This window comes from Xenopus tropicalis, chromosome 8 (genome assembly GCF_000004195.4).
Source record: "Xenopus tropicalis strain Nigerian chromosome 8, UCB_Xtro_10.0, whole genome shotgun sequence".
Lineage (NCBI taxonomy): Eukaryota > Metazoa > Chordata > Amphibia > Anura > Pipidae > Xenopus > Xenopus tropicalis.
In genome coordinates this window covers 88,731,418-88,751,966 of record NC_030684.2, presented here as the reverse complement: position 1 = coordinate 88,751,966, position 20,549 = coordinate 88,731,418, and the positions used below count along the sequence as shown (strand labels likewise).

Sequence of the window (20,549 nt, the reverse complement as noted above, 5' to 3'; positions counted from 1 at the left end):
CAGTAGATGCTCTGATAAATGTGTCAGTTTGTACAAACGAAAAAAATAGAACTCCTGGTATTGTAATTCCTGTGAATTCCAAATTCAATGTTTACTACATTTGCCCCATAGAGTTTCATGCCATTAAAAGAGAACTAAAGTTTAACTAAAAAAGTAGTGCAGAAATACATTATTAAAAGTACATTATGTTGTGGGCTCCTGTACCAGCCCAATGACTCCATAACCGTTAAGCAGAGAATATCTATGGCTCCAAATATGCCTCTAGTAGCCCCCAATCTTCTTTTCAGCTGATTCACTGCACATGCTCTGTGCTGCTGTGAGTTACTGAGCTTTGGGATCAATGCACAATATACTGTATATATACAATATAAAAGTCATTATACAAGGCTGATTAGTATAGATTATTAGTGCATGGCAGATCTAAAACTAGTGCAATAGTGCAGAATGTACTAATCAGCCCTATAGCATCAGCTTATATAACAGGCAAACATTAGTAAGGAAATGAACAGCATGTGAAAGGAGAGTTCATGTATTTTGCTGAAAATAAACAAATGTATGTTGGTACTGATATTCTAAAGCTGGATAGTGCATATAGACATGCTGTTTCCAGAGGCAGATAAGGAGCTTTCCTTTACCTTTTGCAGGCCCACAACCTCCCTGCACTAAAGTAGTTCCCAGACGCATACTAAAGTTGTTCTACAATTTTTTAGTTCTGCATGCCACTTTTTCTACCATAGCCCAATTTGTCTATAAGCTAACTCATTGTACTGTTGAACTTTAGTGATGCAATTATAAATTCACTGTGGTACTGATGGCTATTAATATTTTGTTTTTAGTTCCAGTGTTCTGCCAGAAAACTGTTCACCCTTCACACCACAAGAGTCTGGGATGAGTCCAAGAACTGTGAAGAGTGGGTGAGTACTCCCTAAGCTCAGGGAGTAGAAAGAACATTCTCTTCTGCTTTACATTTTAAACTCTAAAGCAAGTTTCTGTTTAAAATAAAAAAGTCATACTAAACATATAGGAGTACATATATCTATAAAGAAAGGGGTATCAGTCAGGAATCTTAATTTCTAGTGGAATATTATTCACAAGCTATCATGTCCATGATACTTGTTTTAATCTGTGGCCTTCTATAACACTTTTCTAGCTGTGACTAAATCACAGGGATGCTTATATGAAAATATCAGGGGTGATATTGAAGTGGTATTCTTTGTATCAGTTAAATGACATCCTGGAGACATACCTAAAATTGCAACAACATTCAGAGCAAAGTAGCAACTGTTGTGAGAGTTGGTAAGAAACTGTAATAATTGTAGCATGATAATTTATTGCAACTAAAGTTTAGCTGCGGAATTTAGTAGGAGGAAGGATTTTACTGCATACTTACTATATGCATATACTGTATATACCTTTATAAGAAATGCTTTTTTTCATTAACCTGTTTTCTGTTGTATTTGTTAGACTTTTGAATGACACCACGCCTCCCGATGTGGCAGTCAGATCAGACACTAGTCAGCCGCAAAAAAGGAGAACGAAAGCATCTAGGTTAGAGAGCCCACATCCAACTATATATTTTGATGCACATTTCTGGTAATTAATTTCTAGGCATGTGTATTTATGTCCCACCTAATAGTTTATTTTTTATTTTTTATAAATAAACAAATGTAATAGTAAGGCGCAATGCATGGTGATGTTACTTCTACTTTTGTTGGACTTTTGGAATTGTGCTTTCTTCTGCAGGAAACACATTGAGGTTCAACTACAATACCTTGGCTACATCAGGGAACCCCTATCTTTCCACCCAGCCCCTGGGCTTTGCAGTAGGGATAATGAGATCATTTAGAAACACTGGGTAAATTTGCATCAGATGTTTGATTTCTTTGTTCTACAAGTTTCCCAGGTGCAAGTTTGCCAAGTGTTTATAAATGGGCCTCCAGAATGCCATGACAGACTTTATATCCCTGTCTATTGAACACTCTTTGCCCCTACGCTGCTGAGTAGAAATGCAATTCTGTAGCTGTAAGATAGTTTCTTACATACTTTGTAGTGTGTTGGTTTGTAGTGTCAGTAAATTATCTAAACAGCTACTAATTATTTTAACCTTTTTATGACAACCTGTTTGTCAATCTGTCTGATAATAGTGTGAGCCCACAGTAAAAAATGTTTTGCCACTATATCAAAGATACAGAATTAAGTGTGTTCAAGAATTTAGTGTGTTCAAGGCCTATGGAGGGGTTCACTGTACACTGTTTATGTATATAATAATCTGTCATCATAAGTCTGACAGTGTCTCTTTTATTTTCAGCAGTGCCTCTGACCGCAGTAACTCAGGTAGTGGTCAAACACTTCTAGGGAACAAGCAGGCATCCAGGTTAGTAAATCCCAAACAGCAGCCAACTGTTTTGCTCTTGGCTTCTTACACACTCTGCTGTGTGTTGCTTTGTAGAGTTAGAAACCCTAGCTACTGGTTTCACATTTGTTAAGGGTTAAATTCCAGGAATAAGAGACAAAATGCAAATATTGAAAATATTAAGATTAGCTAACGATATAATTATTTGAACCTGTATAATGTGCTTTTTTTATGGCAACCTGTTAAGATAGGCATATACAGGCCAATAAAAGCTGCCGACAGTCCGAGTCTGCCAGCAGATGGGCATACCCAACTAAAATCCTGAAAATTGGGCAGATGTCAGTTGGCAGGTTAAAAAAACATAAACACCTGCACCTGAAGAAGGGGTCACCCCTAAAGCTTGTGCTGTTTGCTCATTTCTGCAAATAAATTATTTAAAGGCATTGTCGACACACTGGTGTGCTTCTTCCCGTTTGCAAAGATACAGGTTAAAAAAACACCATTCGATTGATGACCTTGCCAAATGAGAGGCTCTATCAGTGTATATCCAGCTTTAGTCAAATAACATATAGGATTTGCCAGTGTAAACCCACCATTTGACTGACTGAATTTTGAATCTATGCATGTATAACTTTGTTTGCATAGAACTACTTGTACATACAGTGCTGTACTTTTACAATAAAGAAAAGTAGAAACAGGGGAGACAAACAGTACAATAAACTAAATATACTGAGATGAATTTCCATGTAGTCAGAGACATAGGAGAAAGAAGTTATATGCCTGTTAAGTGTCATTGATATGCCACTGCCTGTATTCAGGCATACATCTATTTTACACTATTGAGTGGCAGTGAGGTCCTCTAGAGAAGCAGTATTATTTTCTTTAATTTTATTTAGACAAATTATAGCTCATGTCATTTCAGTAATATTATTTTTGCCACTTAATTAAAAATACAGATTTAAATGTGATCAATCTCTATGGGGGACTTCACTGTACACTGTGTCTCTGTATATGATAATCTGTTATCATAACACTGACAATATCTCTTTTATGGTCAAATACTTCTGGGGAACAAACATGCATCTGGGTTAGTGAACCCCAAACAGCAAGCAGCTGTTTTGCTTTCTGCATTGTCTTGGCTGCCAGATTTATGTACAAACCGGATTCCAAAAAAGTTGGGACACTAAACAAATTGTGAATAAAAACTGAACGCAATGATGTGGAGGTGCCAACTTGTAATATTTTATTCAGAATAGAACATAAATCACGGAACAAAAGTTTAAACTGAGAAAATGTACCATTTTAAGGGAAAAATATGTTGATTCAGAATTTCATGGTGTCAACAAGTAGCAATAAGAGGCTGGAAAAAGTAAATTTGAGCATAACGAAGAGCTGGAAGACCAAATAACACTAATTAGGTCAATTGGCAACATGATTGGGTATAAAAAGAGCTTCTCAGAGTGACAGTGTCTCTCAGAAGCCAAGATGGGTAGAGGATCATCCAATTCCCACAATGTTGCGCAGAAAGATAGTGGAGCAATATCAGAAAGGTGTTACCCAGCGAAAAATTGCAAAGATTTTGCGTCTATCATCATCAACTGTGCATAACATCATCCGAAGATTCAGAGAATCTTGAACAATCTCTGTGCGTAAGGGTCAAGGCCGTAAAACCATACTGGATGCCCGTGATCTCCGGGCCCTTAAACGACACTGCACCACAAACAGGAATGGTACTGTAAAGGAAATCACAGAATGGGCTCAGGAATACTTCCAGAAACCATTGTCAGTGAACACAATCCACCGTGCCATCCGCCGTTGCCAGCTGAAACTCTACAGTGCAAAGAAGAAGCCATTTCTAAGCAAGATCCACAAGCTCAGGCATTTTCACTGGGCCAGGGATCATTTAAAATGGAGTGTGGTCAGACGAGTCACGATTCGAAGTTCTTTTTGGAAATCTGGGATGCCATGTCATCCGGACCAAAGAGGACAAGGACAACCCAAGTTGTTATCAGCGCTCAGTTCAGAAGCCTGCATCTCTGATGGTATGGGGTTGCATGAGTGTGTGTGGCATGGGCAGCTTGCATGTCTGGAAAGGCAGCATCAATGCAGAAAAATATATTCAGGTTCTAGAACAACATATGCTCCCATCCAGACGTCATCTCTTTCAGGGAAGACCCTGCATTTTTCAACAAGATAATGCCAGACCACATTCTGCATCAGTCACAACATCATGGCTGCGTAGGAGAAGGATCCGGGTACTGAAATGGCCAGTCTGCAGTCCAGATCTTTCACCTATAGAGAACATTTGGCGCATCATAAAGAGGAAGGTGCGACAAAGAAGGCCCAAGACGATTGAACAGTTAGAGGCCTGTATTAGACAAGAATGGGAGAGCATTCCTATTCCTAAACTTGAGAAACTGGTCTCCTCGGTCCCCAGACGTCTGTTGAGTGTTGTAAAAAGAAGGGGAGATGCCACACAGTGGTGAAAATGGCCTTGTCCCAACTTTTTTGGGATTTGTTGACACCATGAAATTCTGAATCAACATATTTTTCCCTTAAAATGGTACATTTTCTCAGTTTAAACTTTTGTTCCGTGATTTATGTTCTATTCTGAATAAAATATTAGAAGTTGGCACCTCCACGTCATTGCGTTCAGTTTTTATTCACAATTTGTTTAGTGTCCCAACTTTTTTGGAATCTGGGTTGTATTTATGGCACCAAAGATAAAAATATATGTCACCCATGTACAGGCTTTTTAAGCTTTCTATCCTAGAAACCTGACCTGGAAGCAGGAAACAACCTGAAAGATGTTTCCAAAATTACCAGCCACAACAATTTCATTTTTACAAGTTACTCTGTGTGGTCTATAGGGAATCTCTATGACATTTTCAATCCCACACATCTACTGAAAGGATAGTTAAAAAGGAATGTTGTAATTCTTTATTTATCCCTTGATAAATAATAAATATTGTATAACAGTAAAAATATTTTATGAAATGGCCAACTGAAGTGTTGTATTTATTCATTTCCAGTGTTCTTCAAGTTGCTGATCCACTTATCCCTTCAACAGAGGCTGGGGAAAGTTCAAGAACTTATACTGGGTTAGTATATCTCATGCAATAACCAACTGCCCTGTTAGGCTGAGTTTTGGTACAGAGGGCTGCAGAAAAATATGGCTTAAAAATTTCTGACGGCTCCCCTTTAGTCCATGGCCTTGTGCTGCTGGGCCACACCCCTTTCTGATTTTTTTGTAATGCTATTATAGCACAAGAGAGACCGACATATATATAACAAAAATTACTGGAAAAAAAATAAAGATGTGGTGGCGCATTAAAAGATATAGTGGTGCTTTAGATTGACATTAAACTTTAAACAGACCAATAATATCCAACAGACCAATAATATTATTTGTGACAAATATATTACAAACTCTTCATTTTCCTAAAATTGCAATAGCAGCTAATATTCAATGTATGTATGAGTGGGGGTATTCATATACAATACCCATAGCAAAATCAATTGCATATCAATAAAACACAGCTTTTCTGTTATTTATCAGAACTGTATTCTGTAACAGCCCACTGAACATATTAGTCAGATCACATGATAGTCGGATATCACCAAGAATAAACCAGTTGTCCAGGAGAATCCAATGTTCTTGTCTCTGTTTCCTAACTGCACTGTGCATTGTATCATGTTATTACATGTATTGATCTATTGTTGTTGTATCTGTTTAGAAATTGTTTTTATTCTGTTATTTATTTTGAATTACAGAAGTATAGAAGAAAATTATTTAGTGAGCACACCAGAAGAGTTTGGAGAGAGTTCAAGCTCTTTGACGATAACTACTGGGTGAGTGCATCTCCTGCAGTCACAATCAGGTTTGCTGAGATAACTACAAACACTGCTAGCTGCAAGTCCATGCTATAGAGTTAAGCCTGTTATTTCAAATGCAATTAAACAGTTTATGCACTGGGGGTATCTATTTTATCTTACATATGGTTCAGGGGTGTAGCTCTTACTATCAATAAGCAGGACATTTGCAAGCACCGGTTCAATTTTCAGTCTTGTTCACTTCCTGTATCAGAAAGCAAGAAAATACTTACCAGGGCTCAAGGATAGAATATATAAATATAATGTGGTATAGTGCAAAAAAACAGGCAACAATATAGAGAATTATGCTTAAGATCTCTATTCACGAATTTAACAAAACCCTGCACTGCCAATGCAAACTTTCCCTCTTCCTTCTTATTCCAGTTTGGGGCCTACTAGCAGATGACATTAAATTTTCTTTGCATTTTGAAACATGACGATATTATTAAAATACAGTACTGTGTTGGTGGGTATAGGATGGGCCATGTGGTGTGACTGTTGCTTCTTATAGATATATTCTTTAATCTGATACTAATCTGAAACTATTCAAACAGTAACCTTGCTGTAGTTCAGAATTATCCAAGACAGCCGATATGTTTTTACTCTCCTGGATTAGTAAAGATGCACAGTGCACTTTTATATAAGCAAGACCCACTAAGTGATGTTAGTGAGTGTATTGGCAGATTATTATGCAAAGAGGAGCAACAACGCTTTTTCACTTCCTGCAGTTTTGATTTAGGCAGTTGGCCTAAATTAACAATGGGTAGGTAGCCACTCATATGGTATACGTATGGTAGTCAGATGCTGAAGAGTGTCAGTCAACATATGGCCACCTTTAGTCATTGTTATAATTTGTATCATTAATTTGATATAATGGCTTTAGAATATGCAACCTGTTACATTATTCTGTTAATGGATATATTTATGTTACTTTTTGTTGCATTTTTAAGATCCCTGGCAGACAACCTGAAGAACCCAGTGAAACCAGATTCTCAGTACAATATGGTTTCTAGGAGAAGAAATAAGAAAGGTGTCAGCCTGGCAGAATCTGTGGATTTTGTGGATTCGTCTTATGTGCAAAGTAAAGAAGAGACAAAGGTAAATACCAAAAGCTTCATTTGCAACAAATTACCTAGAAAAGTTGTGCCTTACTCTGTATGTATCAGCAAAGTGCATTTAAAGCCAATATAGCATAAACTCCACACTGCTTACAGATGAAGAGAGGTATTTTCTCCAAATTTAACTTAGAATTTTTATTTACTTTTTGCAGACAGAGAAAGGTGATGGTCACATGAATCTGCTGAAGGAATTTGAGCTGTGGTTGCAGGAAGAGAATTCCAAACTAAACAAAATCTGTAGCACAAAAGCATCTAGCAGCGAGGAAATGAAATCCAGGCTCAGTAAACTGCAGGTAAGGGGAAAAGTTACACACAGCCTTTATCCTTGTCTTTTAAAGTGGGATTCGCCCAGGGCTGTGGCCTACCCTTACTCCTTCAATATGCATGTATTTTAGCTGCAAAGTATTATGAGATTACTCATCTACACTGACCAAACTGATTTAGAGATGTTTTTGTCATTCCCAAAATATGTTTTTCCTTCTCAGAGATTACAGTTGCAAGTACCCCGGGGTCAGCGCCTGTTTGAATCTTTGCTTGTTTCAATGCCAGACATGACAGTTACTGATAATTTAAGGCTGGAAGACCTGCGCTACCAATGGATGCTTTATAAATCCAAATTAAGAGATGCTGGAAGCTCATCGGTAAGAGGCTTATGGTTTATTTCATTTCCAAAGTAGTTTTAATGGATTATTAGAGGAAAAAAAAAGACAACATAGCTAATATATAGCTGACTAATGATATGGCACATACATTTTAAAGAGACACTGATACAAGAATACAGTCTTTTGGAAGATTGAGAATTGATTTTCTTTTGTAATCCACACTACTTATTGCGCTGAATCTATTACACGATGATGAGACAAAGTAGCACTGAATTGTGAAAGGAAAAAAAATCTTAAAAAAACAAATACTGGAAATTTACACTAGATAACAATAAAATATACAGTATCCAAGTTCTCTAACCTGGATAACCAAAACTTTTAAAACAATATTTTTATTGGAGCATCGGGAGAGACCTGTGAGAGATTTTTTTGAACTATAGAGGAAATTCTTGTTTGTGTCATTACAGAAACATTATATACATAGTAAACATGGGAATTCAGCTAAAAGCAACTAAGTGTTTTCTTTCCATTTAATATGATCACTGTTTTTCAATTCTGGCCATCATTTTGTGCTACTTGGCAGTTAGATATAATAAGAAGTAAAACCAATGTGCCACTCTAGTCTAAGAAAGCAAAAAGCTCTATAGGTGTCAGTATACACAAACAAACGATGTGTTCCATACATAACAAAGAATATAATTGGAAAACAGTCTGCACTGTTGTGTGCAGTGTTCCTCCCACTGGCACAGCAGCAGGCTTTGGAGAGAATAACAGCTTGCTTTCTGTCTTACCCCTGAAACACATCCCTGATTCACAATCACAAGTGGTTTTTCCTGTTTTGCCTGTGAGGATGACCTAACTGGTTGTTATTTTTATTAGATAGCAATGATGATGGGTTGCATTGTAGGTTTAATATGTGAAAGCCATATAACCGCCCAGTTGGGTATTTGTTTTCTACATAACTTTACTGTCCTTCAGGCTGTTGTCTTTGGCTTTTCTCTTCCTTAAATGAATCATATGGGTTTTTTTTTTTTTACTAAGGGAGACATTAGAAACCACACAGTTGTGCATAATAGCAACTTTAACTGCAATTTTGTGCATATTTATGAAAAGTCACAAAATGTCACAAAAAAGCAGATTTCCCATTGACCTCTGTGCCATCGAGATGGGTTTTAGATGGCCTGATTTAAGTTATTTTCAACAGTCATGTTTCAGTATATCATTACTGCAAATTTATTCCCAGTTGATTTTTAACATTGATTATTCTGTCATTAGGTGGTACAGGAATCGGACCCCTTATCCGGAAACCCATTATCCAGAAAGTTCCAAATTACGGAAAGGCCATCTCCCATAGATTCCATTTTAATGAAATAATTCACATTTTTAAAAATTATTTCCTTTTTCTCTGTAATTATAAAACAGTACCTTGTACTTGATTCGAACTAAGATATAATTAATCCTTATTGGAGGCAAAACAATCCTATTGGGTTTAATAATGTTTTTAGCAATCTTTACAGAAAGATCCCTTATCTGGAAAACCCCAGGTCCTGAGCATTCTGGATAATGGGTCCCAAACCTGTATTACAGAAAGTCCTGCACTGTTATTTACCAAGAATTCCATATAATGGACTCTCTTGCATCTATGCACCCTATTCTTAAAACCTTGGACCTAACAAAGTAAAGTGATAGCATTCTGATGAAAGTATTAAGGAGTATGTCTAGGCAATTTTTATTGGCAATTTATTGGGCACATTTCTGCATCCATTTTTGCACTCTTAACTACATTTTGTAATCTTAACAGTAATATGCATGTGTAGTGTGTAACTAAAGAAGTGGAATACATGTATCATTTACATTTACTTGAATGTTAGGTTATACTGAATTTATGACATTATTTTTTTTTCAGGGCATAAATACATCTGAAGAGCTAAGAGGAATAACAAAGGTACAATTAGATTTAATAGCACAATACAGGGCATTGTCAGCATTTTAGTTGAGTGTGTGTTTTTTACCTTTGAACATAGCAGAATGAACATGGAATACTCCACTTTTGACAGCAAATTAGGATAATGTTAATATCTTAGTGATCCTACAAAACTTTTCCTTTAAAGGCTAAACAGTGTTACATGTACATATTATGTGTACCCTCTCAGCCTCTGTAAGTCTATAAAACTGGTTTCTGTTCTTTAGTGATTGCTTAGCTTAGGGTGTCTGCTTACATGTGATCAGTAATAACATTTATTATAGGTAATTACAAGTTAAAATAAGAAGCTTAAAAGCTACATCAAAATTAACTGTGATGAAATACATATATTCATTTTTAAACTTTAGTTAGAAGTTTGTATACTTTTACCACATCTAAGTCTGCATTATTAACTTAAAACATAGTAATCTGTTTTTAAGTATAGTTTTAGAGAGTATAATCAAACTAATAAGGGTTCATGAAGGGGGGCCCAAGATGTGCAATGCAAAAAACTGATGTGCCATCTTGTGCCTATAATGTTCACACCCCTTCTTTCTATACTTTCTCTACTTCTGTGAAGCCTAAAGAGAATGACGCACAAAGTGCTTTGTAGCCCGCGGGTATTTGCCGTGCCCACCAGCAACAAAGATCCTAAAATACTTTTAATCTGGAAGAGTGAGGATTGCTGCATGTAAAACACTGTACATGCAGTGATCTGTTGTGATCACTGAAAGTGCCTTCTTGGCATAAATTCAGTCACGGGTGACAAAGCGATATGTGTGCCATTGCCCTAAAGGGTTGTTTCCTACTGTGAATGTCATGTTTGTTGTGCCCACCGTGTAAGGGGCAAGACTAGCATATCAGACATCTACTACTGTTGGAGTCATTTACATTACAGAATGCAGTGTGCAGAGTGCAAAAAGGCAGCAAACAGCCATTATTTTGCTCTTTGGCCCACTGTGTTGCTGCTTTCCCTTACGAATACATTGCAGGTAAATGTACTCCCTTACGTGCCCTAACTTGCATATCATTCAGACACTGTGGTCTTCTCCTTGTGGCAGAATCTGCAGCATTCCCCGGGGTAAAGTGCTTGTTAGATGTGCACTAGGGGGCACAGTTTAGCACATGACTCCTTATGTCTCTTTAAAAGCAGTGGGGTTAACACAATAATAATTTTCTTTTGGTTATTCAGTACTCATATTTGCACCTTGTAAGAAAATAGTCCAACCATCATTTCATTTTTTGCTATAAGATTTGTAGCTGTGTATTAGTGAGTCTTCTGTATTGTGCTAATTGTGCTCTTGTTCTCATTGTTACAGAAGTCATCTGGGGGACTGTGCTCCTTCCTGCACCGTGTGTGCTGTGCCGCACTTCCACTCCAGTTACTCCTTCTATTACTTCTCCTCTTGGCATTGCTTATTCTTCTGATGCAGGAGAGCCAAAACTGCGCCCTTTCCAACAACTTTGCCCGCTCCTTCAACCTGATGCTAAAATACGAAAAACCTCCTCCAACTTAATCAGACTGTATGGGTCAAATGTGTACTGTAAACATTCTCACCCTCCACTATTCTACGGCAGCTGTGTCTTGTATATAAATCTCTCAGCAAAGGCTTACATAATTATTAAACCCTTTACTGCTTTAACAGATATTGCAGGCCACATAATCTGTGAGGGGTTTAATCTGTTAACCCTGTATATAGCAGTTTTGTATATAAGAAAATACAGTGGCATATTTTATACACTTTTTCAATATTTATAATTGTATGTACTGTAGGCAACATATGCCTTTTTGAAAACATATTTGTAACTTGCTTTAGTTATTGACAGCCATAGATGATTGCATGTGAAGTGTGGATAAAGAAATTGTTGGTTAGTTTATATTTGGTCAGGATACATTCCTCAATCAGTGTTGGCGGTGGGGGGTCTAGGATAGGAAAGAATGCTTCACTACCTTGATAACAGGTCATAGTTGTAGTTAAAAGAATTCACTGGGTAGCAAGATTTCCTCTGTGAAACTGGCTAGGAACAAATGAGGTTCAAGAGACAAAATAATTTGGAAATGATGTGATGTCAAAGTATTGCAGTAAGGCATAACCAAAGAAACTAAGACTATGAATCACCCACAATCATAAATGCAGTCTGGTTACTTCATTACAGTATTGCATGTTAATATATTCATTAATGACATTGAGCCATGATAGATTTTTTAATGCAAATACAATCACCTGCTCATTTGCAAAATGTTTTATTTCGAGAAATATCTGTTATAAAAGTTTTATTTACTACAAATGGCTACAGGACTTCATAACTCTAACTGTACCTTAGGTAGCAAAGTATTAATGGAGGAAGATGAAGGTTAAATTACACCCTCCTGCCTAGTATAAAGAGGTTGGTTCTAGGTAGACCTGCTACCAATGGTCAGCTTGGGAACAGCACATGCCATAGAGAAACTTGTACTGTAGGGTGTGTGCCTTTAAATACTATAGTTCTGATTTGCGAGACAGTTTTATAACTTGCTAGAAATAATGAACCCAAACAAAAAAGGTGTTGCTTAATGTCAGCATTACTCAATTATTACCAGCTTTAGCAGTTAGTAAAAAAAAAAATCTGCGTATGATGTTGTTTCCTGGGATTGCTGGCATTGTGCGAGATAAAAGCAGGGTGCATTTGCCGATGTTTGAAAGCTGAGTAACTGCTACAAGGCATGGAGAATAGCTTGACTTTATTATTTTATGAAACATGAGCAACTACTGGAAAAAAGACCTTGGTGACACATCCTGGAAATTTAATTAGAAGCGGCAGTTATTCCCTCAAAGCTGCAATCTTGCCCCAGAGCGACCTGGGCTAGAGATGACATCAATGTCATGCTATTTACACCAGATTACCAACCACGTTTCTTGTTTTTCTATCATTTGCTAGGATTTTAACTTTCCCAGGAAGGTCCATCTTTATTTTAGGTGATTTCCCAGACACTATGGCTGCAGTCTCTTTATTTTATGTTATGGACACTGTGGTACATATTATGGAAGACTTAATAATTTGATTCAAAGGGAATGTAGGGGCAATAATGAAGATGGAGGTTAATGTTTTATATGGTTGAAAACAGTCAGTATGTGGCTTTCTAGTTATAACTGAAATACAACTTGCAAAATCCCCAGACAACAATCTTTGGTAATTGGCAAGAAATTCTGGGAGGTGAAGTTCAATAGTGACTGGAGAACCTAGGTTTAGTGTTTGCTTGGTAGAGAACAAGTTAACAAAGATAAGAACAAATCTGTGAAAGTGAAATTTATGGTTAACATGCCATTTTAGCTTATCACTCCTTATTTATGGTCGTAGGGAATAGATATGTCCTGTCAAACTTGTGCAGAGCAGGCAATACAATGTCAAGAACATTGGCATTAGACAACTGTGTAACAGATGCTCCTTGCATACAGACTGATCAGAAGGAAAGAAAAATTGTTCCACACAGTTAAGTAGAAGAAGAGAGATGAGTATGTGAAACAAAGAGAGGGAAAGGTGTTTATATTGTGGGAATCTTTACCCCCCCTATACTTCTATATGAATTATAGAGCATACCATGAGTGGCTTGGGCCAGTACCACACATTGCCTTTTACTCTGTACTGAGCAGCAGTGGTGGTAATTCCTCTTTAATAAATTTCCCATATTGTTCAATAGGTGTCAGTGTCCATACACCCACATGAAGTTTAAGGGAATGCTAAAGCCTAATTTGCAGCATTTAGACATAAAAAGTAAGTATAATAAATGCAATGCTTCTTTAGCTTAGAAAGACATGGTATTCAGATAGATAAAATATCCAGCACATTTCTAAACGAAAGGGAAAATCTGATAATTAATTGCCTTTAAATAAATGAATATGTTCCTTTTTAATGTGTACATTAAATGTTTATCCTTATTAAAAGGGGGGGGGATTAAGTAGAGGATGCATATACTGTATTTTTAAGTTGCATTCAAACTTGTGATACAGTTGGTTCATTAATTATCTTGTCTGAATTATTATCCATATACATGAACAGAAAAGGCGCCTTTTATTTATGACAAGTATATAATAGGAGCAAGTCATATAGCAGCCCTAGTCATTTATATAATTGCAAATATGACCAGAAGTAGAAGGAAAATACATATGTATATATTTACTGCTTTTCCTGATTGCTGATTTTATTTCCAAGTAAAGATTTGAATTGTTGCTTTGGGTAACTGCACTGATGCAATTAAGTACCTAAGGTCATAAAGCAGCCCCTGTGTGTTTACTTTAAAACATCTAAGCATTATATAAATAAGGAGTTTTATTCAGGTTGCAGTAGGGTTGTCAAATTTACCTTGTTACTTGTATTTAATTTCTGTAGAACCCGCAATTTCCTAGCAGATAACACTAGTCAAGATGTGATTCCTTTCTTTCTACACACCTACAGAATGAAAACCTTGTTTTCATATACAATAGAACTGTTCTTGCCAAAAATATTTAATTTGCACATGCACATGCTGGGCAAACATTAAAAACACGTAAATAAAATATTACTAGCTCTTAAACCCCTGTTCTGGTGGAAGACATTATAGATTTGTATTCCAATGCAGAACAATTCTAATTGTTATTGGTGTAGAAAGTATGTTCAACATATATGTTTTTATTCACCATAGCCTACTGCAATTGGCATGTAGTGGATTTATGTGAATTGTTGTTTAATAACACCGGTAAGACTGTGGGATAAGATATTTATCTTTGAGGGGACAGCACAAAAATTGCCTGGGAACACACATAGATTAATAGATGGATGCTTTGCACCCCAAAAAATACTAATTGCCCTGTTTAGAACAAATTTATTGGAAATAATTGATACAGTGCTACTGGTGCTAGACTAGATCTTCAGGTACATATTACTATAGGTACCTGGAGACCTACCTATCCAAAATATTATTCTGATGCTAAGGATTTTGATTTGAAGTTGGCTGTTTTGTTACAGATGTATGTTACTCTTCATGAAGGCTTACCACTAGTTTGAATATTATTGATGCAATTTGCCTTCCTGAAACCACAAGAGCAGTAGTGAGGCTGAAAGGTGAGATTGTTTAGGCCTCATAGTTGAAGGTTGCAGATCAAACCTCACTATGAACACCAGCCATTTATAACAGTAAAGGGTCTGTCAAGAGTACTCCAACTCCAGGCAAATTGTAATCGCAGACAGTGATTATCACAGGGCAGGCAGAATATTTCAGGTTTAAGGTTGAGGCTATGTTTAGGGAAACCAGAATATGCATAGACTGGCATTGGTATGGTGTGATGAAAGAGATGTGTGTCTATTCCCCCTTCTGGTGTGGTACAAATGTAACCGTCAGTGGGCAGGCAGTGTTCTGGTATTTGGCAAACACATATGAAACCCTGGCGGTTGGTGTAGTGGGATTCATCCACCCCTCCAGCAGACACCTTGGCATGTGTATGGTGAGTCTGGCCAGATTGCCCATGAAACTTGCTCCAGACAAAACATTTGTTGCTAAATTTGCTTCCAGACCCAATTTAGAATTTAGAATTGTGGGTTCCAACTACGAATATGTAATTTTGGATGGAATATTTGTATAGTTTTGGCCACGTAATGTGTATGATACATTATATGCTTTATATTATTGAATAACTGTTTCATCTAGACATAGGGTTAAAAGTCTTTAGGGGGGAGGGGTTCACATGAGGACGTATGTGGTTATGAAACTCATAATGAGGAGAGTGGTGTATGTAGATAGAGTGTCAGATAGGCAGATAACAGTAGCTGGGGGACACAGCGGGAAATGTTCTGCCAAAGCACAGTATTAGTGTATGGATCATTTAGCAGTTTTCCTTGTAACAATCAGGTAGCTTCAGAAATCTGCCAGCATGTTATCTCGGCCAGCTGGTTCTGCATTGGCAATCCATACATTTGTCTCAAATGGGAATGCATTGCTCTAGCTTATGTTTTGCTAATAACATTAAGGGATATAAGATTTTTAACCTCTTCATTGTCCAGCAGTTTTCCTCGAACCAAAGTAATGAATATTGCCAAGTATATTTCATCAAGGGATTTTATATTCCAATAATTATTTCCTGGCGTTCATGCATTTTCCCATATAAACACCCTGTTGAGCAAGTGAAGTGGGCTTGTACTCTGCCAAACCTTTAGATCTGCACTACTTGTCTTCTATGCATCTCACATTAAATAGACATTTGTGTTTTATATCCATTGGTTTCCATCAATAAACAGAACATAAACCTTAAAAGTCTTTTGGTTTATGGCTAATGACTACATAAATGCTTGGTTACCGCGATTCCCATCTGTAATCAGAATGACTCTGATATCCTGTATGAGGTTTTCCCTACAACATCTGGGTGAATGAAATATTAATAATCAGCATTTAATGTCAGTTCTGTTTGTGTTCATTAAAGAGCAGGCTCCCATCTTTTTGTGTAAGATGGTGAGGAAGGGAATTGGAGACTGCCTCATATGCAAAATTCATAAATTAAACACGCGCTCTGTCTTCCATGGCCTTTCCCTGCACTCGTAGATTGTACATATCAACTTAGCAAGCCATATTTCAGCAACTTGGAAAATGCAGCCAAGTCAAAACCCACATCGCTGACTGAGTTTCTCAGGAATTATAGAAAATGATTTCCTTAAGTAAGGTCATGTGTTAAAAATGGGTGCTTCCACATTGTGCCTTTCTGTTATACTGCAGGTATCGTTTAAATTACAAACACACCTCTCCCACTGGAACCTACCTCTTAACATTTAATTCGCAGCTAAGATCTTTCTAAAACCTTCTGTACAACCTTGCTATAAATCTAGCAAAATAACGATGGAAATGTACATAAATGAGGCAGAAAGACCACGGAATAGACTTTTTTCATTTAAGAAGTGCTTGACTTTTTTTAGACTTTTAAAAAATATTCTCGGAACTGTTTTACCATATTGGATACTCGGTAACTAAGTGTAAGATTAATGCCTAATATGTGCTATTGCATTACCATGTGTGCAGAGGAATTAAATGCACGGGAATGCACCTGATTTCAAATTCATGCCAAGGTCGTTAATAAACTGTCAGGGCAATCTCCCAAGCTGATTGGGAACATTCATTAGGAAAATGAAAACATGTTAGGGAAAGGTAATAATATTTTGGCAGGGCAGAAAGATAGCAGGTTTAAGGTGGCGGCTCAGCACAACTAAGTAGAAAAGACGCACATCTGTCAAAATAAGTTTGTTCTACAATTTTGGTTTTTATTTTAACATTCAGAGTAAAACAATATCTCATCATCAGATCCTAAGCTTCCTTAAAGCACCAATAGACAGACACAAGCTGCCCACTTGGCAGTCTATTAGCCTATGTATGGGCCCAGATGTATCCCTTTGCAAGATAGTAATCCTGCAGGCTGGAACATCTTGTCAGAAGCGGAGGTCTGCACATTGTGCACAGGCCTCGTATATGTTCTGATTGTTGCCTATGGGCTAAATACTCAGATTAACCCAATTTGGTCTACAACTTAAGTGGCCAAATTGTGCAAAATAAGCTTATTTAGGGATGAGATCTTTTCATGTATGCCCAACTTTAAAATACCTGCTGGGTATGCGGTATAGCCTCTGTGGCAATCACCTCAGGTTAATTTGACTTGTAGAATTTCCCATGCTGACAAATGAAAGCCAAATCTGAAGTGAAGTCAGATCAATATCAGTATTAGAAGCATGTTGGCTATTCTTTCTAAGCTTTGGATATGTTGTTTCTTTCTATTATGTATTGGTGTGAGCAAGTAATCCTATGTGTAACCGGCAGCCCTCCAGCTGCTGCTAAGTAAAAACTCCCAGTGGAAGGAACCTGTAAGAGAATGACACATTGAAAGGTTCAGTATGTGAAAAGCATAATATACAACTATGTTTCCATTTAGAATTTCACTCCCTTGGACTCTTAACTAGTATTGTACAAATCCAGTTCCAGTATTTGTTCATTCGGGACACAATTTCTGTTGACCAAATGAAGGGTTGTGTGTGTAACAGGCATACTAGGAGCCGTTGCATGCTTCCCTTGTGTGTGTGTTCTTCCTGTGTATATTTTAAAAAAAAATTTTTAAATGATGTGTAATTCATATTCTTACTGTGACGGTCATCTGTGTGCAGTTTCCAAAACTTTTTCTATATTTTATGTATGTGTGTATTTGCAATAAAATCACTTTGCGATTGGGGTTTTCCAGCATGTGTTTATAAGGAGCCGTCTCATTATTTTCACTAACTCCCATTCTGTGATTGCTCATTATGGTGTTTTAATGATTTGTGCACCTGCTGCAGAAATACAACAGTTTTATGACTTTTTATAAAGTGACAGCTCTGGAGAGCTAGACAGAATTAACTGCATGGACTCCTCTATGGCTTTTGGCTGCCAGAACCCTACCTTAGGCTTTCTTGGGTTTCATTGTATTGCAGGACTGCTTAAATGTGATTCTAAAAAAAAATAAAATTTAGTTTCACAAAAAATGACCCTGTGTCTCCTGCACAGGGCACCAACACGTTCTCAGCAAAACATTGGAAATAGGAGATCCACATATAGGGTGTGATCCAGAAAGATGGAATGCCTAAATCTGAACAGCAGAGCCAAACAATCCAATTGCACAAGGTAAAATTAGCCATTAGAGCAAATGCATATTCAAGATGAACTTCTGTGGTGTAGAAGGGGTTTTGCACAGTGTGTCTGCTTATAGTACCCAAACTTTACTGAAAATAAAAATGAAAACTCCTAGGCTATACTGGCCTATGCAGGGGTCTTCGAAGAACACGAAGAACAAACTCTCTTCCATTGGGTCTCTAAACAGTGCATAAATTCTGCATCAGGCCTATATTCAGAATTATGCAGAAGGAATGGCTAAAAGCAGTGATTCCAGAACTGTTGGCTGTCCCATCTGGGAGGGCAGGGTAAAGGGCTATGGGGTCCAGGCTGATTTCAGTTTGGGAGAGATTCTAAAAGAATGTCAGTTTGACACTAATGGAAGCCCAGCTTTAAGATCAGGGTGATGATTGCTGTCCTAGACATTCTAGGCACTATGGTTAAAGGAGAAGGAAAGTCATTTTGGCATTTTACTGCCAATAGATTTGCCACATTAGTGTCACCTAGAACACTATATTCAGCAGAAAGCTTTACTATACCTGAGTAAAGAGCCCTAGAAGCTTCTTCCGATAGCAGCTGCCATTTTAGCTTGGTCTTGGTAGCTTCCTGCTGCAGTTATAGCTGTTGGAAGCTCAGGTCACACATTCCTAAGGGTGGGGGAAGTGAGTTCTTATGGGAGGGGGGAGCAGGAGAAGGGAGGGGGAGAGGGAGAGAGGAGACAACTGAACAGACTCAAGCCCCAAACCTGAAGGAGCCCTAAAAGAGAGGAAGTCTGATTCCGAAGAACATGTTCCCAAAAAAGGAGACAAGAAATCCTGTGTTTCTTTTGATAGAGGATAGAGTGCAGAGTTTCTGTGAGTGCTTATGGCTGTATTTACATAGACCTTTCTGATATAGCTTACTTAGTTTTTACCTTCCTTTCTCATTTAAATGGCTTTTACAGCAATGTTTTTTTTATATCAATAACATTATTAGCTAAAATGTGTCATCAGCAGATCTTCAAAACAGGCCTTGACCCAAGTCTGAATAACTGGGCTAAAGGTCAATAATGTTGTACAAAGTAAACATTGTCATTCTTTGCTCATTAATAACCAACAGCTCAGTTTCTGCTGCAATCACCTAATTCATAATCTAGTCACAGATCCAATTGAAAAAATACATGCAGATCAGTGCACTGTCCATGATGAAAACCATGTAAATGGTAACACTGTTGTATCACAGACAAGGTTAAGGGCAGTCTAGATTGGTCAAAAGTAGGCAAAGTTTAACGAAGAGGCTATCTGGTAACAAATACAAAGCACAAACAGGAAAGCCCCTGGGAATCCTACAAACTGGCAGAGACTGAAACCCACAGTATAGAACATGCAAGTTAGAAGCCACAGGAGAAACCATTTTATTCCCAGTTACCCTGGCTTGCTTTGAGATGGTAGGGTGACTTTTCTCCTCCTCACTTCTTGCCTCATGAATAGGATGTGAGAATTGCACTCCTTACTCACATCTGCTTTGTATACAGTATATCATTTCTTATTGGATACATAGTTTGTGCATTTAGCTCTATGTCCATTGAACCACTAAATTCTGATCTTAGAAGGCAAGTGTGCAAAACCCTTTAAATACAGTGCTAGATTTATTAAAATAAATTCAATTAAGAATAAACTTTTCCCCTTCTTATTACCCTTGTTGTGCTGCACCAGTTTCATAGCCAAGAGACCAGTAAATGATTCTTTTAAATCTGCAGTCACCGCAGAGGTCAGAGGTGCCCCTCTGAATTACTCAGCAATCACCGTGTAATTTAATCAAGGAGCTTGGCAGAGCAAAAAGGCTATACATTTATAATAACCATATCTGTCACACCTATAGACTGCAGTATGTTCATATTGTGCATTTTATCGTAAATCAGTGTTACATAAAGAAACCCACTGTTATTCAAACATATTAGGTGCTGTGTGCAAGGCCCCAGATATGACTGGCTGTCTCTTCGAGTATCAGACAAGAAAAGGAAGCGTGA

At 37.4% G+C, this 20,549-nt stretch overlaps 1 protein-coding gene across 7 annotated transcripts in view; it reads left to right on the top strand.

Annotated features, from left to right (window-relative positions):
• The window catches only part of syne3 (spectrin repeat containing, nuclear envelope family member 3), a 64,331-nt gene extending 46,195 nt beyond the window's left edge, over positions 1-18,136 (top strand). For 4 of the 7 annotated variants that reach the window (XM_004917083.3, XM_031890678.1, XM_004917084.3 and 1 more), the window contains 10 exons: positions 837-914; positions 1,465-1,593; positions 2,309-2,374; positions 5,386-5,454; positions 6,128-6,205; positions 7,177-7,324; positions 7,497-7,637; positions 7,830-7,985; positions 9,853-9,891; positions 11,229-18,136. In XM_004917083.3, coding sequence (XP_004917140.1) covers positions 837-914; positions 1,465-1,593; positions 2,309-2,374; positions 5,386-5,454; positions 6,128-6,205; positions 7,177-7,324; positions 7,497-7,637; positions 7,830-7,985; positions 9,853-9,891; positions 11,229-11,426 — 1,102 coding nt within the window. In that variant the 3' untranslated portion in view covers positions 11,427-18,136. The remainder of the gene's footprint in view (positions 1-836; positions 915-1,464; positions 1,594-2,308; positions 2,375-5,385; positions 5,455-6,127; positions 6,206-7,176; positions 7,325-7,496; positions 7,638-7,829; positions 7,986-9,852; positions 9,892-11,228) is intronic. The other 3 variants (XM_031890681.1, XM_031890680.1, XM_031890679.1) reach the window with 3 other exon arrangements.
• The last annotated feature ends 2,413 nt before the right edge of the window (positions 18,137-20,549 follow it).